This window comes from Cyprinodon variegatus, unplaced genomic scaffold, assembly GCF_000732505.1.
Source record: "Cyprinodon variegatus isolate N-32 unplaced genomic scaffold, C_variegatus-1.0 Scaffold423, whole genome shotgun sequence".
In the NCBI taxonomy this organism is placed as follows: domain Eukaryota; kingdom Metazoa; phylum Chordata; class Actinopteri; order Cyprinodontiformes; family Cyprinodontidae; genus Cyprinodon; species Cyprinodon variegatus.
This window is the reverse complement of record NW_015150876.1, coordinates 730,587-747,691: the sequence shown is the minus strand read 5'-3', so window position 1 is coordinate 747,691 and position 17,105 is coordinate 730,587. Positions and strand designations below refer to the sequence as shown.

General features: G+C 37.8%; 1 protein-coding gene across 2 annotated transcripts; it reads left to right on the top strand.

The window, feature by feature from the left end:
* Nucleotides 1–2,047: 2,047 nt before the first annotated feature.
* On the top strand, nt 2,048–16,068 carry LOC107093417 (cAMP-dependent protein kinase catalytic subunit alpha). 2 transcript variants are annotated; one of them, XM_015388463.1, is made up of 10 exons: nt 2,048–2,849; nt 11,828–11,889; nt 12,264–12,392; nt 12,653–12,751; nt 12,835–12,917; nt 13,004–13,130; nt 13,249–13,344; nt 13,471–13,593; nt 14,857–15,021; nt 15,778–16,068. In XM_015388463.1, exons 1-10 carry the CDS (start codon nt 2,804–2,806, stop codon nt 15,901–15,903), a joined length of 1,056 nt encoding a protein of 351 aa, XP_015243949.1. In that variant the 5' UTR covers nt 2,048–2,803; the 3' UTR covers nt 15,904–16,068. The 2 variants fall into 2 exon arrangements, with proteins under 2 accessions (XP_015243949.1, XP_015243948.1); XM_015388462.1 differs by lacking the exon at nt 2,048–2,849 and adding an exon at nt 4,579–4,802.
* The last annotated feature ends 1,037 nt before the right edge of the window (nt 16,069–17,105 follow it).

The window sequence follows — 17,105 nt, the reverse complement described above, 5'->3', positions numbered from 1 at the left end:
ATGGAATTTGTCCACTTTTCAGAACTAGATTTTGTTTTATATGGGGTAAAGAGAGAAGGGTGTGTCTGCAAGTCACCTAGGAGTCTTCAGTCAAATCATAGATAACTATTTTAATAAAAACTTATTAAATAATCAATATATGTAGATATTAGTACTTGTAAATATCAATTTTATGCAGAGTGATTATTGATAAAAGGTAAGTAATGACAAACATGTTTGTTTTTTTTCTTATATTGTGCCGTGCGCTGTCCTAATTTTTCTTATCCACGTAATTTAAACTCCAGTCACCCAATAACTGCAATAGATTTACAGCCCATGCTAATTTATATAAACTGTGCTAAACAAAGATTTTAGTTTGCAATATTTTATACTTTTTAAACAAGTAACTTTTAGAATCAGAGCTGTGTCAGTAGTACTATTCTTCTCCACCAGAAGGCACTCAGATGGCAGCTTTTTATTTCTATTTAAAGAATGTTTTTTAATATCAGTTTTCTGACAAATAACCACCTTATCTAAAAGCTAATAAAAGAAACATTAAATTTAAGAATAGGAATTAATGAAGAAAAAAAATTACAATTACATTAAAGGGATTTCCAGTCATGTGATGTGGTTTGACATTTGTGCTGTCAACTTACATTAAAGCTATAGAAAATAATGAATGTTGGTTACAGAAACATAAAAAAATGAATCAACCTTTGATACAACAAAAAAAAAAGATAAAACGTTTTTTGTTTTTTTATCTGTTCAGTACAGTAAAGTGAGTTGACATTAGTTCTGTGTCCGTTGGCCCCTATACCAGAAACCAATTAAATTACCACAAATTAATGTCTCAACTGATCTGTTGCAAAAACATAAACTAGATGCAGAGGACATCTGGAGGGAGGAAAGTAAAGACATGTTTGTCTTTCAATCTTTTTTTAAACACTTAGGTTCCTTCCAAATTGTCTTGTTTCACATTCTGTGCGGTCAACAGAACACTATCCTGGCTGTGCTAAATCCAGGCAGTTGCATATATTTAACATCATTTATAACAGCATAACTTATATTATCTAACCACTGATACCAAAAGCCCGATTTGTTTGCTTGACCCCAGTAACTCACGTTCAAGTTCCAGAGAATTATTCTAAAATTGTCCACCCTTAATTGGAAAAGCTGCACAGAAAGACTGGAAATGTGGATCCTACTTCAGACTCCATGCTGCCCCCATCCTGTCAGCCAGGAAAGGCTCTACCTGTAGGCATACTACCAGATAATCTATGGATTACTTATAGATATCAAAAATGTAAAAACACAAAGCAAATGACCTGCCTTTATACATTCTAATGAGGCTGAAATGATATACAGATGTGATTAGATTATGAACATCTAAATGGAATCATTGTTCTTTATAAAGATGTGATTATGTAAAAGCATGCAATAAAATGATACAGCTGCACAGATTTTTTTTTATGCTTATCTTGTCCCGACATTAATTGATTTGATTTAAAATACCAGTCTTAAATTGCAGTACCATATTTACTGCAATTTACTACCATAAATTGCAGTCTTATATTACGAATAAAAAAAAATCAATTTTTTATCTTTCTGTGCCAGCCTCTTTTTTTTTTCACTTGCAGGCAAATGTTATTTTCTGTATTCAGAATTTATACATCTGATTTGAACTAAAGTGCCAGCTGTGTTCTCTTCGTATTGTCACATTTTACTAAAAATAGCCCGTGTTAACGTCACGCCCAGTTACATTGGCCGTGTAAACTAGCTGAAATATCAGTATAACTGAAACAATCATTGAACAGTGTAGAATATGTAACTGTTGTTCTCTGCCTAATTGTATCGGTGTAAGGCTAGTATTTTATAGTTTAAAGCCAAAAATACACGCACATGCGTAATGGTTAGTGACAAGTCAGGAGGGCGGGACATTGGCTTCAAGGAACCAATCGCATCAATGCAATGTTTTGTTACACTCCTGCTCATCCAATAAGAGCTTTCTCTGTGTCATTCGTCATGGACATTTTTGAGTATCAGCGAATCAGAAACGAGAAGAGGCGGGACCAGATGGATGGATGGGTGACTGGAGTTTCCCTTGCGGTCTGAAGATTAATGGAAGAGGTCTGTTGATCCGGAGAATCGACTATCAGGTGGTCGGTCGCAGGATTTTGTTGTTGCACTTCACGGCTTGTCAAGGGACGAATGGAAACATATCAGTGAAAATAACCGACTGTTGGAAAAAAACGGGTTAACCAGAAACAAATTCTGTCAATCCAAGGCCCGAGACAGCACCTGGTTCGTTAAGGCCAGGATCTGACTGCAAGGAACGCTAAATGCTAATGTCAGCTTGCTAGTAAAAAAAAAAACACATAAAAACACATTTCGACGATTTGCATCGGAACCGGATATTGGAGAAGACCGAACCGCCAGTGGAATAAAGGAGAAGCAGATTGACAACTGCAGGATTCGTCGGCGCTCTGTTGGAATTCTTTGAGCTAACGTCAGTAAGCTGATATCTGCTTGCTATCTTCGCGAGCTAACGCGCGAGCTTAGCTAACCAGCAGTCAGTTTTAGCTCCAGGATTGGCGACGGTCTTCTGACTGGAGTTTTTTTTTTTTTTCCGTACTCACAACTGAACGAAGAAACGCGAAAAGAATAATTTTCCACTGCATTCGTTTTTAATAATGCTAACCACCAGCTAGTATAGCTAGCTGACAGCTTCGTCGAGTTCAACGACTTCCTTAGTGGATTACTAGAACCAAGCGACTTTTCAGAGAGAGTCAATCGGACCGAGAGGCACCACTATCAGGCTGCAATCATGGGCAACACGCCCACCGCGAAGAAAGGCAATGAAATGGAAAGTGGTGAGTACACCCAGTTTGACAGCAGCAAAATAATATAATTGCATAATGTAGTAGTGGCTATTTATAACTTGATATGATTTGTTTTCATTGAGTTGGCCATGGTTAAGTTTCTGATCATGGTTACTACATGAAATAAAAACAATATTGTTTCTGATTATACAAAAAACATGGTAAATAAAATCCAAGCATATACAAACAGCATTTTATGCATCAAATAAGTGTAAATAGTTTTGGGTTTAACCATTTACTGCCATGCTCTCTCGACATGACAGCAGTTTATGGGCTAATAATTGATAAATAATGCAGGATTTTAGATTATCTCATTCACTCACACGCAAAGTCAGGCCAAATATTTGGATCACAGTCATCAGCAGTAGCTGCTATTCAGTCTCATCCTGTGGGAAAGCTCGTGATCTTAAGCCCCAGGTTATGTTCAGAGGTACCAGTGGTTACAACAGCAGCAAGATCTGTGGAAAAGTCATAGGTTTTCTTGAGGTTTATGGTTTGCAGATCTTTTTTCCAAGTCACCACTTTGCAACAAGAATACATATTCATCAGAATTCAGATGTAGAAAGTTTCACAAAGTTCTGTCATTAAGGTGAAGTTATTTAATTAGCATTTAGTGAGTTGCAAATTGAATATTGAGTTGTTTGTTAATAGTTCAAAGAAATAAGAGATACCAGGGCTGAGTCATATGATGCATGATGATGATCTACTCCAGGCAGAAACTTAGGAGTTGAAGAGTCTCTTGAACACCATGTGATGAGGGCAGTTTGAAACAAGGGTGCCTGTATGTGTCGCCTGTGTTTTCTGGGTTTATATTCTGCCCTGATCTGGAGCAATTGTTTTATGCTTTTGTTCTCTGTGACTTGAACAAAGTTTTATCATCATGCAGTGTTATTACAAGTTATCTAAAGGTTGTTTTTAAGAACTGATCTAAACTTCTTTTTTTTTTTTTATCTCATCAGGCTTACAGAATTACAGAAGGGTAACTTTTTATCTGCTTCTTTATAACAGCACTAATAGTCTCTGAGTGTGCAAAATCTGAACGTGGAGCTGTGAAATAATCATCAGCTACTTGTTACTGCTAGAGTGTGGGTGTGAGCCCCAGTCTCTGTGACTTCAGACCCTTTGGATATCATAGTTTGCAAGTTGTTTTGTATTTATGATTGAATGATTTAGAATAGAACACAGTTTCTGTTGTTTTTTCTTTTTTTTTGTAGGGACAAAATGAATTATTGGAAGGACAGAGGAGGTGGTCCTTTCAAGTTTGACTATATCTCATGCTTCGCATTCTTATCAGCCTGATTGCTGTTGGTCCACCCTGATCTCCAGAGACAGGTGCAGACCAGGGATTTTAGAGCCACACACCCAGAGGTGTCATTTTTTCCACAGAGCAGCCAGCGATTAGACACAACATGGCAGGACATTTTGGTTTCTATGGGAAAAGGAAAGTTTTTGTGGAGGATTTTTTCAGGTGCGTGTTCTCTGACACCGACGGACGGAAAAACAAAAGTATAGTGAGGAACTGCGCTTGTATAGAGGGCTAATTTCTGGCCCACAGGAAGAAGCAGGGCGGACAGACTGAGCTGCGGCAGGAAGTGAAGGAGTAAGGAAGGTCCAGCCCAGGCTTTGCACAGTCGGCCATCTCCTCTCCGGTTCTATAGACTATACACAGCCAGTCAGGCTTATTGAAAGTTTGTAACCTTTACATGTTTTTTTTTTTTTTTGTTTAATCTTGTGGGTTTGTAGTTTAGTAAAAGATCTGTAAATACTGCTGGGACGTAACGCTACAAAGGCTGTCGGTTTGCCTTCTGTGGCCTTTTAGGATGTCTGTTATTCACAAGCTGGCAGGAAGGTTGTTTCACCGAGCTGGACCGTGTCTGGGGGACATGAACAGTGGAGAAGGGACACATCACAGACCACAGGAGGAGCTAGAGGCCTGCAGCTCAAGTGAGTTGTCATGTTGGAGCTGGACAAAACACGGGGTTATGGGTGGAGCTGTTTTTATGCCATGTCCCACTTATTTAGCCCGTCACAACAGAAAAGCATTTGTTTAAAACATAAATTCAGTGTTTTTTTGCCAATAAGATTTGCTGCTAAATCCATTCAGTTGAGTGTTTAGTGGTTTTTAGTAGCTTTCGATGACCTTTCCCTCTGGGAAAACCACATTTTTTCTCAGTGTGTTATTTATGACCAGCTTACAAAAACTTCAGGAACATTAGGGCAAGTTTAAATATGTTATACCTAATTGAAACAGTATTGTTTCAAGACGTACATGGAGTCATGTTTTAAGAGATTTATCGCGCAGTAAGGTGGTACTCTGTCAAAGTACAACTTTCTTTCTATAAATATCTGCATTGTTCACGTCCTTCCTCTTCTCTGCACACAGCTGGTTTGTGTAGCAGCCATGCCAGTCTTTGGATCACTCTCATCACTTCCTCTCTCTGCATAAAGGGGCTTTGTTATTAGCCTATGCTGATTAGCAGCAGACCACGCTGTTGATGTGCCAGTCAGCTAATTTGGGAACCTGAAGAACAGAAATGTCAACTTTGGAAGCAGACCCAAAGTTAACACATTTAAATCCATCTGTTTTTATTTATGTTCTCTGTAGTAGCTGGTAGAAATGTGTTCAGAAAATCTAATGTGGTCTGCATCAGATTCAGTTGACTGGTTTGGCAAACCTGCATTTTCTTCACTAACCAGTGGGTTTATAAAGCTTATAGTTAATTCTGATTCTTACTGTTCAAGATCTAGATGTTGGCATAAGAGATGGTACAGTGCTGGCAGGTCATTGATTTTAAACATGTTCCTATTATAACATTTAGTATGCTGTTAGATTTGGAGTTGCGTTTGACCGATAGTTAGACAAAGTCAGTATGAGACTATTTTTGATTCTTGCAAATGTGGTTTATTTAAAGAAATGTTAACATGAAATGGTTATTGTGTTTATAATGATGCTCCATTTAACAGTTTGTTATTGGTTTTGATTTAGAATAAACATCCTTAAGTTTATCGGGTAGTGTTTAATTTTTGCTGTTGAGAAAACCATTTTTTGATGTTTTGCTAAAGTCTGACAATATGAGAAACCGTGTGATGCAGATATTATTAATCAGACTTCGCTGCAATTATTATTAGACTATATTAGGTGATTTCTAAGTGGGGCTTGTTGCTTGGTTTGAGGCTATAGTTGTCTGGTGATAGAAAGACATCTCTTAAAGCTTGCCAATTGTAGTTTAAGAATGGTTTAACCATAACAGCACATCATATCCTGTCTGGAAATATGTCCAAACAGCCTTTTACTGAATGAGGGAAATTATATTATAATCACTTTTTTTTAACAGCTGCCTAAACATGACTGTTTTCTACTCAACTACAGATTGAGAAAATGTTAGTTATAAAACCCCAGACTTTAAAAAAAAAAACATCTGATGTTAATATTAAACTTTTGTTCTCTGTGGATAAATTATCATTAACAGGTTGAGGGATTTTTGAATACAAAGGGCAATCTTGAGTGTAGACTTCGGGGAAAACATTTTCAATGAGCGGGCATGTTTACAAACTTTTTGCTTGGTGTCATTTAATCAGGATTTCTTTAACTAATGTTGCTTGTTACCAAAAAGAGAATCATGCATGTTTTACTCAGAAGCTAAAAAGCAAAGTCAGCAAATGGTTAGAATTAGGGCTGAAACAATTTATTGGATTAATCGATTGTTGTAATAATCGTCAACTAATTTAGTAATTGATTAATCGTTAACCGGAGTGTAGAGACTCTAAAAGGTGTCTTTAGCTGACAGAGCAACCCATCTTGGACAGCAGTTATACCAAAATTGTAAAAAAAAAAAAAAAAATGTAAACATTTTGCATTTATGATAAAAATCTTTTTTGTCTGTCAATATGCTCTTCCAGAACTCTTAAAGTGGAAAAGTTTTAGCTTCACCTGGTTTAATTTCACGAATGGTCATCTGTAAGGAAACTTTTGCTATCGCAAAAATAGTTGACAGATTAATAATTTTTGCTAAATAATTGTTAGTTGCAGCCATATTTGGAACAATATCCAAGTAGTTTATTATCCATTTTTAATTTCTTTGTAATCTTTTTTGGGTAATACTAATGCAAAAAAATAAGGAAAATGGCATTAATCTAGCATATATAGTTATATAAATTTTATTTTCTGTTCCAGGGCATAAGAGCTGGTTCATTTTGTGGACAGATGTGTGAGCTGTGGCCCATATTAACAGATGTGGTAGCAGTTGGGCATTTCTCTACAGACTCTCACTTTTCAGTTTTTCATTATCGTAATAAGATATGGGTTTAATTCTTTCAGCAGGTGTTTTGCATTGGCTGGTTCCATTTCCTATTTAGCTATTTTTTTCCGATTTAGCTTACATTTCACTCACAAAAGGCCATGAAACAAATCTCCACTTTTCCTACTCGACTTCCTTCTGATCCCTTACCAATCACACAGCTATTGTGGAACTATGGATGAAACAATCGGATTAATCGATTATTGAAATAATCGTCAACTAATTTAGTCATTGCTTAATTGTTTACTGGAATATAGACTCTAACACATGCCTTTAGCTGGCAGAGCCACTCATTTAGACCAGTACTTATACCAAGATTTTACAGAAATTAAGCATCTTTGATAATAAAAAGTTTTTTCGTCTGTCGATATGCTTCATCCAGAATACCACAAGTGGAAAAGTTTTAGTTTCACCTGGTTTAGTTTCATAATTTTCAGGGAACCTTGTGCTATCTGATTATTGGTTAATCGAAAATATAATTGACACATTAATCGATAATGATTAGTTCCAGCCTTGCTGCAAGAAAAAAAAATTCTGGCCACAAGTTGTGGCGAGAAAAATCAGCGAAAGCTCCCAATACTGAGCTGCGGGATCTAAATGACATTGTTTTGCTGTGAAGGCGAGAAAAAACTTCTCGTGGAGTATTTATGTTACTAGCTTTGCACTTATGTTTAACTTCTTCAAAATCAACAATATTCACGTAACTGACATGCATAAAAAAGTATTAATGCTTATTTGTATCAAAATTTGTCTTAAGATTCAAGTTTTATTTAGTCTTCCATACTTGACACTGCAGGCTTTTATATCGGCTCCTTTCTCTTGCTCCTCTTTAAACACAAAAGTTATGTCTTTAGTAAAAAAAAAAAAAAAAGAAGCAGCCAAAAGATGTTACACCCTGATGAAGGCTGTTTAGGAGTTGCAATTAGGGCCGCAGCTATTAACTATATTAGCAGTTGATTAATTAGTCACTTATTTTGATTACTCTAGAAAAAAAGTTTTGTAAATTAACATGTCTAATTAAACAAATGTTTGGATATTAGGGGGGAAAACTATAACTCGTTTTAAATGAAATGTAGACGACAGGTGGTGGCCTGTGTTTCCTATAGTTTAGTCTTAATTGCTGCATGTAATAGGCTGTTCTTTCAGAACATGGCATGTTTTAGAGTCTCTATACCAAAATAAATAATGGTTAGATAACAGGATTAGCTGACAATTATTTAAAATCATTGATTTATCATGAATAAATTCTGAGTGCAATCGGTTATCACAAATAATTTCGCTTAATCATTTTAGCCGTTAAGAAATAATATTTAGTATTTTGGCTGTTGAGTTTTAACAGCCTTAATCACATTTAATAACAGTTTAGTTTAATATTTTTTTTTACATGTGGTTTACAAAAAAGGGAAGAGCAAAATTTTATTTGGTCAGTTCCTCAAAGTCTACATTAGCTCTCAGTGACAGTTTGATTTTATCAAAGTTTTCTATTAGGTCTAGAGAGCAGCTACTGTCGCCTTGCCTGTGGCTGTCATTTCTTCAGCTGCTCATCATATACAGTGCTTGGTTGTTTCTTAGCTCTAGAGGTGTGTGCATATGATGGGCTTTTCTAAAATAATAAAATAAAGTGGGATTCTTTTTTTTCCTCTGCATTCTTAGCAAGGTAACACTGATCATTTAAAAAAATATTTAATGGGTCGAGACTCCTGTGTTCTCACATACCTGATTTTAAGCAGAAACAAGATAAACTCAAAGAGAAGAGAAATTCATCTTGTGGTCCTTAACTCTTAGTCATTTCTCTGGCCTCTGTTTCAGGACATTAGATTATAAAACAACTTTCCATTGGTGGGTTTTTCAGGAAGTGCCCCCTGGCTAGATGCAGCTTATGTCAGAAATTGATTTTTTAACTTTGCAGACTGGCAAGCACATTTCCAACCTAAACATGTCTCCGTTTTCTGCTTTAACCCTTTGATTCTGCAACACGTTGACTTTTTAATCCATCTGAACCAGACTGGCTGAACAGGAAGACCTGATTTTTCATGCTTTTACTGTGTAATGTCGGTTGGCCTGGCCTAATATAACCCTTCAGTTTCTGCGTCAGAGTTGGCCAGAGAGGCCCAGGGGAGAGATGTTGGATTGATTTTTCTAGGATCAATTCAGCCCTGGCACTATGCGGGGCTTAGTGGTACATTTGGGCTTAGAGAAAAAAAAAGCAGGCCGTTCTTGTTTTGCCTTTTCACTCGAGAGTGACACTTTTTATGTTTATCGAAAAACACAACGATCATTTCAAAAAGTTTTCCATTAAAAAAAGGGAAATCTGATTGGTTCTGCTAATTAGGGGCAGTTTGACCTGCATCTATTAGTGTCTGCTTCATCTCAGGGGGCTTTACAGAGGCCTAGTTTCTATAGGACTTTAACTCTGGGCTGGTTTAATATACCAGCTAGTGTTTTTTGCCCCTCCCCCTGGGTGATTATGCCCCTGTTTAGATCAATATATAGCCCCTGTGTGTGTGCATGTGTGTTTATGTGTGTTTAACATGAGAGGGAACAGCAGAGAGCACTTTGTGTACAGAATAAATATTGATACAAACCAAGCAAGGGTCCAATTGATCTGAATGAGTGTTAAGGCGAGCACCGCTGCTCAGTGGAAGTGGATGCTACTCTTTAAACCTGGTCTCCAAACAAACACTCGGCCTTTGGAGAACCTCAATACTGTCCGCTGGCGAGGACGCCCGACTGGCTTTCGTCAAGGTTTTTGGTTGCTGTTCTGGCCAGATAGCTCTCCGAGAGGAGGACAGGTCATGAGTCAGTGGCTGTGAGGAAGAGGCAAAGGAAGAAGCACAGGGGAGACTTTGCGAGGCTAATGTGTGACAGGAAGAGCTCCAGAAGGCATGCAAGCAAGAGGGAGTCATCCTCGCGCTCAAGCGAATCTGGGTCGCGCTCAGCAGAGGCTGCTGCACCAGAGGTACCCATAGTCCTGCCAGATGGTAAGGAATTTCAGGGTACCGTGTGAAGCTTTTGTTTTTGCATCCACTTGCAGCTACAGAGTAGTCATGACTGTCAACTTCCTACTTCTTATCAGACAAGGCTAATTAGATAAAGACCATCAGGCTTTAGGACAGCTGCTGATCCTACATTCACTACATCCTCATTTTTCCTCAGCTGGGCTCCACTATTCCCCATCAGTTGCTCCATTTTTGGCTCTTTATGCTTGGAAGTGGAAGTTGAGCAACTTTCCCGGGAAATGTTTTCTCCCTGGCGACCAGTCTGCTTTCATTGCTCTCTGTGGGAGCCGCAGCACTCCTGGCATGTTTACATGAACTTTAGTCTCTGCCATTTTTGCTGGCTTTCTCCCATCCCATTGTCGGAGCTGATAGTCTTTGGAGAGTCGGCCGGAAATCAGACCACCTTAGTTAGGATTGTTGGTTTAAATGGACTTCCCCAATGAATTTATGTAGATAGATAGATTCATTCAGAAGGATTTTATTATTATTTAGGTTGTCCAGTTCAAAGGGAGGATAATTTGTGTCAACATTTAAAGCCCTGAACTGATACATGAATTACAATGCACTTACACTCTGTTGACCACTGGCTTTCTTTATCTAAAGTGCTCCAGCTAGTTTGTTGGGCATTGATTAGCTAGATACAAATTTACATAATCCTGAAAGGCTTAACCAGCGTTATCATTCTCTCATTGTTTTCCTGTTTATATTTTAATGTTACTGTATTTTTTTTCCATTTCAAATGTGTTGCATTAGGCACAAAAACGTGTGCCGTTAAGATAATTGCAGTTGTCCTGATCTGATTTTAAGGATTGATTTAGCGGCTAAATAAACTCCTGTTTTTCATATGTTTTTAATTTTAGTTGTTGTGTGACCAAGGCTGGCGGCAGAAATAGCTGTATTCCCTGGGTTTATGTGGCCGGTTCACACATGGTAGGGAGGAATGAGGAAGGGCTAGTTATCTGGATGTTCTCACAGTGTGCTCTCAGAAGCCCAATAAAGATAAGGGGGCAAAAATGAACTTCTCTATATGACAATGTGTGTGCAAAGTCATAATTAATCTGTCCACAGCCATTCATATCTGATGATAATAGTCTGTTCCATGTTTACTTTCCTCTGTCCTACAAAGAAGAGCATGAGTAGTATCGCCTCAAAAGCTCTCATGAACTTTAGCATGATGTGATTTAAGTTTTCCAGCTAAAGTCTGTTTTGGAAAATAATTTTATTTCCCTTTTTTTCTACTCAAAAATGGCTCCTTTATGCTACAAATGGCTGCTTTTTCATTAAGCAAAACTTCTCTGGTCATGAGGAGCCGTAAATAAGCAGCATGTGGTGAAAGTGTGGGGGGGGGGGGGACAATTCCTGTATTTTGTTTTGTTTTTCTCACTCCGTGACATCCAGCCCGTCTTCTGTAACTTGTCTTTGTGTTTCTTTTGATTTGAGGCTGGTAGGGAAAAGCACACACATGCCAACTGGTTTCTGAGCATTATTTTTCATTGTAGGTTTTACATTTTCAACTCATTTTCTGTGTTACCTTTTAAACTTTATGGCTAGGACACAAAATAAAGTCCTCCAGGATTTTTTTTGGATTCTTTGTTTGTGTTTTTTTTTTTTTTTCACCTCTTTTTTTCTGGTTTAAACCTATTAATTTAACCCACTATTCCTCTGTTTGCAGTGAAGGAGTTTCTTGCCAAAGCCAAAGAAGATTTCCTGAAAAAATGGGAAAATCCAGCACAGGTTAGTGAATAGATGAACACATTCCCCCTGTCTTGTTTCTCTCTAAGCAGTGCTAGATAGTTTTACACAGAAAATAGTCTGACATGTGTTTTTTTTTTTTTTTTTTTTTTTTAAGTTATACAATAGCTTAATTAGATTTTTATTTCACATAAGCCCCCTCTGCTGGACAAATCGTGTAATAGCGCATACATTTTTAAACCTCAGCTGCACTTCCTAAATATCATCCACAAATTACATTTGCTAAATAAAGTCAAACGGACGAGGTTTATTAAATTTTATTTTAATAATTGTTAATTTTAATACATGTGCTTTTCTTTCATCAGGTTTTGTTTAGAGTTTTGTTTTCCTGATTATATCCTTTTCTGGCCTTGCAGCAAACGGCAGCGTTGGATCACTTCGAGCGTTTGAAGACCTTAGGCACTGGCTCATTCGGCCGCGTCATGTTGGTTAAACACAAAGAGACAGGCCAGCATTTTGCCATGAAGATACTTGACAAACAAAAGGTAGATTAAACTTGATGCACAACTTTTTTTTACTAAATAATGATAAATGATTGTGAGGGCTTGGTTTGATGGTCCCCCGTTCAGACTGTGTTTCCTGATCTCTCAGGGCTTGTATCATAAACTTGGTTTGTTGCTTAATTTTGTTGCAGATGTTTAAGTAGATATCTCTTTGTTGTAAGTTTGTTCTAAAATTGCATGTTGTGCATTTAAAACCAAAGTAGGATGTATAATTAAGGCCTATTCCATGATTGTTTTCCTAGGTAGTGAAACTGAAGCAGATAGAACACACGCTGAACGAGAAACGTATCCTGCAAGCTGTCAATTTTCCTTTTCTGGTGCGACTGGAACATTCGTTTAAGGTCTGCCTCCAAATGTTCATCTGTTGAAGTGTGTTATGCTTAGCGTTCTGTGCCATTGTAACCTTTTTGCTGTCTGGCTGCAGGATAACAGTAATCTGTATATGGTGATGGAGTATGTCCCAGGAGGGGAAATGTTCTCACATTTAAGGAGGATCGGTAGATTTAGGTAAGCTGAGTTTTTAATCTGGTGAGTCCCAGTACTTTACTGACACATTGTTTTACTGTAAATATTGAGGTTATAATGTTTTGCAGTGAACCACACGCCCGCTTCTACGCAGCTCAGATTGTACTGACCTTTGAATACCTTCACTCCTTGGATCTCATTTACCGAGATCTGAAGCCAGAGAACCTCCTGATCGATCAGCAGGGTTACATACAGGTGAGAGTTTCAAAGTTGCTTTGTTTTTGTTGTTTTTTTAGATCAATACTGATTTTTGTCTCACCTTATAAAGCCTGTGGCTAATGCACTGACCCTTCCCGCCCTGTGCTCTCTATAGGTAACAGATTTTGGATTTGCAAAAAGAGTGAAAGGCCGAACCTGGACGCTTTGTGGGACTCCAGAGTATCTGGCACCAGAGATCATCCTCAGTAAAGTGAGCGTTCACTTCATGTCAAGCAGTTCATAGTCAAGAAGAAGCTGTAGCTGTATTGGAGTTCTGTGTCATTTTGTATTGTGAGTGTGTGAGTTATGCTCTTTTTTTTCTTTCTCCTATTTTCAGGGTTACAATAAGGCAGTGGACTGGTGGGCTCTGGGGGTTCTGATATACGAAATGGCTGCAGGTTATCCTCCCTTCTTTGCAGACCAGCCTATTCAGATTTATGAAAAGATTGTATCGGGGAAGGTGAGTTTAGGGGAAACACACTGATCTCTCTTTTCCGTTTTTGAGTGAACATTTCTATCAGATTGATATCAAATTCCCACTGGTTTGGGTTCAAATATATTTCAGTTACAGTCTTTGCATTATTCTTAGTGAAACATATTTTTGCTGTAGCGTTGGGAGGAATAAATTGGACCCCGGTGTCTATGCAATTTGGTCTTCTTTTTGGTATAAAGCTAAATAACTGATGTTTATAGGTGGATAACTTTGTTAAATCTCTTCAGCCCCTTAAAGTTCAGTCAGTGGCTGACCTCCACTTACCTTTTATCCATCAGCATTTATCAGCTGATAATTCAGAGAAATTCTTTGACTGAATTTTTTTCTCCTGAAATAGTCATACTTTTTCATTCATATGGTTAAGTTGATTCCTGTAGTTTTCATTTATTGTGGTCCACTTCCTCTCAACTAGAAGTAAACTGATATATCAGCCAGGCGATATTTTTTGTTTTAGCATTTTTTTCCCCTTGCATCGGTGTTCAGCGATTCATTAATGCATTCAGCAGGCATGCCTTAAAATCACGCTAAGGACATGCATTTGTGCTTCCTCCTTTAGCCATCAACTGTTAATGTTTTGTTTTATTTGTTATTAAACGTTTTTTTTTGTTTGTTTGGAAAAATATTCTTTTTATATATATATATATATATATATATATATATATATATATATATATATATATCTTTATTTAAAAATTCAATTTATAAAATAGATGCATAAACAACTCATTTTATTTCAGTGTTTAATGCTGTTTAAAGTAACAGATTATAATTAAAAATGTCTCCAGACCTTTCCTGGTTTCTTTATTTGGACCCAACAGATTTTTAATTGGTTGGACTGATGTCAAAATAATTACTGTTGGCTTTAAAAAAAACCTGTATTGGTTGAAATCTACCCTGCACTGAACATGGATTTGATTATCGTTTAGAATTGAAGAGTTTTAGTAATTGTGTGTAGTTTTATAGACTGATCCTGACTTTTGGACCTCAGCAGTGGAGGAACTGATGTCTCAACAGATTATTTTCCCAGATTCACTGAACTGACATTATTGTAAAAATTTGAAAGTATACAGATTGTTTTTCCCCCTGTTTATCTCCTAAGCTATAACATTCGTTCAATACAAAATGTTTGGCACTTGTTGACTAGTTCAGTCCCCTCAGAATCATCTGGGGGTATAAATTCCTGAGGTCTGAGAATGCTGTCCTCAGGATTGTTGCTTTTACCGTTTGTAGGTTCGTTTCCCATCCCACTTCAGCTCAGACCTGAAGGATATGTTGAGAAATTTGCTGCAGGTGGATCTGACCAAGCGCTTCGGCAACCTCAGGAATGGGGTCAACGATATCAAGGGTCACAAGTGGTTTGCCACCACAGACTGGATTGCCATCTACCAGAGAAAGGTGAGGCCAGCTGTTTTCTCGTTTTCCTCAACTGTGATTAAATTAAACTCCGATCAGTGGAAATGTGTCTGTGGTGTTATGGGCTAGTTGAAGCCCACATGTCAATCCACACATACAGAATGTGCTGCTCCTGTACCTACAATAAAAGTGGTTGTACGAATAAATATTACATCTCCTTTATCTCCTAATAACCACCTCATAATTTATCACATAAAATATGTTTTATGACTTTTGTGATTTTGATGAGTTCGTGAGTTTTGAATACTCTATCAGGTATAAATAATGAAAGCTGCCAACATGGCGGTGGTAACCAGGAAGAGCTGCAGAGATCCAGAGCTCAGGATGGATTATCTTTTGGCAAGAAGCTCCACAAAGCTGTTGTTTTACGTAAGGAAGAAAGTAGATCCTAGACAAAAGTGATAAGAAGTCCAATTTGTTCTTGTTTTTTTTGTTTTTAAGAGTTTTGTATAGGGTACAGCAAATTTGTGAATTAACCAATGGGTTGTACCTTAATATATTTACACACTCCTGGTTTTAATCTCTTATAATAATAATAAATAAAAAAAACATATTCAAAAAACAGATGCCCATTTATGCACTTTCCTGTGTCTGTTTATTTTGGTCCAAAACACAATAAAACCCACTGAACTTTATTAATAAAACATGGCATCAATTTCTCCCTTTGATCCAGCTGTTGGAGCACTGTCTGGTATAACACTATCACTGTAGTAATCTTTGCCACCTTTTGTGTTCCAGGTGGAAGCTCCTTTTATCCCCAAGTGCAAAGGCCCCGGCGACACAAGCAACTTCGACGACTATGAAGAAGAGGAGATCAGAGTTTCCATCACAGAGAAATGCGCAAAGGAATTTGCAGAGTTTTAGATTCCAACCAGGGGTAGCAGAGCGAGGGACAGAGATTTAGAAAGTAAGGATCTGAATACAGGAAAGGAAAGGCTAGGTTGGACTGACAACTTGTTCATTTATAATGAGGAAAACCATGTAAAATCGCCCTCTACCCCCCACCCCTCCTCCCCCAAATTGGTAAGATAGGCAAAGTGAAGAAAGATCTACAGAACCAGCAGTGTTGCCTTTTCTGATTGTTTCTCAACAGTTTGCTGTTCATTTATTTCTCTCTCCTGTTTTTGTGTCAGAGTCTGGACAAGAACAAGCATAGTCCTGTCGCTACAACTGTATCTTTCTGGTGGTATAATGACACATTTGCGGTCTTTAAAGGAGAGGGCACTGATTTCTCTGAAGGTACAGAGTCTGTTGGGCTCCATTTTGAATAAGCCCACTCTACAAGGTGTCTCTAACAGCGGTAGAGGGATCATTGTATAATGTCGGCCTGTTTCCCTCCATCTCTCCAACCTGAATCTGTCCAAGCAATACCAAGTCCAACAGATGTGCCTACTATAATGCCAACTGGTTGGAAAAAAGAAACAAACTGTGTAGTTGGTGCAGAGTTCTGGCTGTGGTGACGTTGAACCCTCGTGGCCATTTGATTGAAAGCTTGAAACCTTTCTGCACCTGCCTTCTGTCTGCTCAATGTGGCATGATTCATAGGTAGATGATGCCGTCCGCTGCTTGCGGTTGAAGCAGTTAGGACCTCTTTGATCAGAGTGAAATTTATTTATCACACTAAACTTCATCTGGGTCTTAATCTTTAAGGGACCCGAGAGAAGTCGGCGTGAGGTCTGCATTTAAGTCTGTCTTTCTCTTAGAGGAATTTACTAGAGCATTTTGCAACTACTGTTGGTGATCATTTTGTCCTTTTTATGTCGATCTCTGTGCTTGTGTCATTTAGTGCTCGAGGGTTGGTTAATAAGCTGTTGTTTAGCAGCTGCTAACATTGTGGTCACACTCCTGATGATGAATCATTTAATTAATTTTCATATTTCACAACCAAACATAGGAAAAATCCATCTTTTCAGCATTGTCTCATAGCTGTAAAAGCAACGTTTAATTTCTGTCAACTGATCGCAGTTGTCTACATGTTACTCTGGTGGATATAAATACGCAAAAACAGTAGCAAAACTTTCTAACAGGGCGCGCATGGTATTTTTGTACAATTTCACTTCTGATGA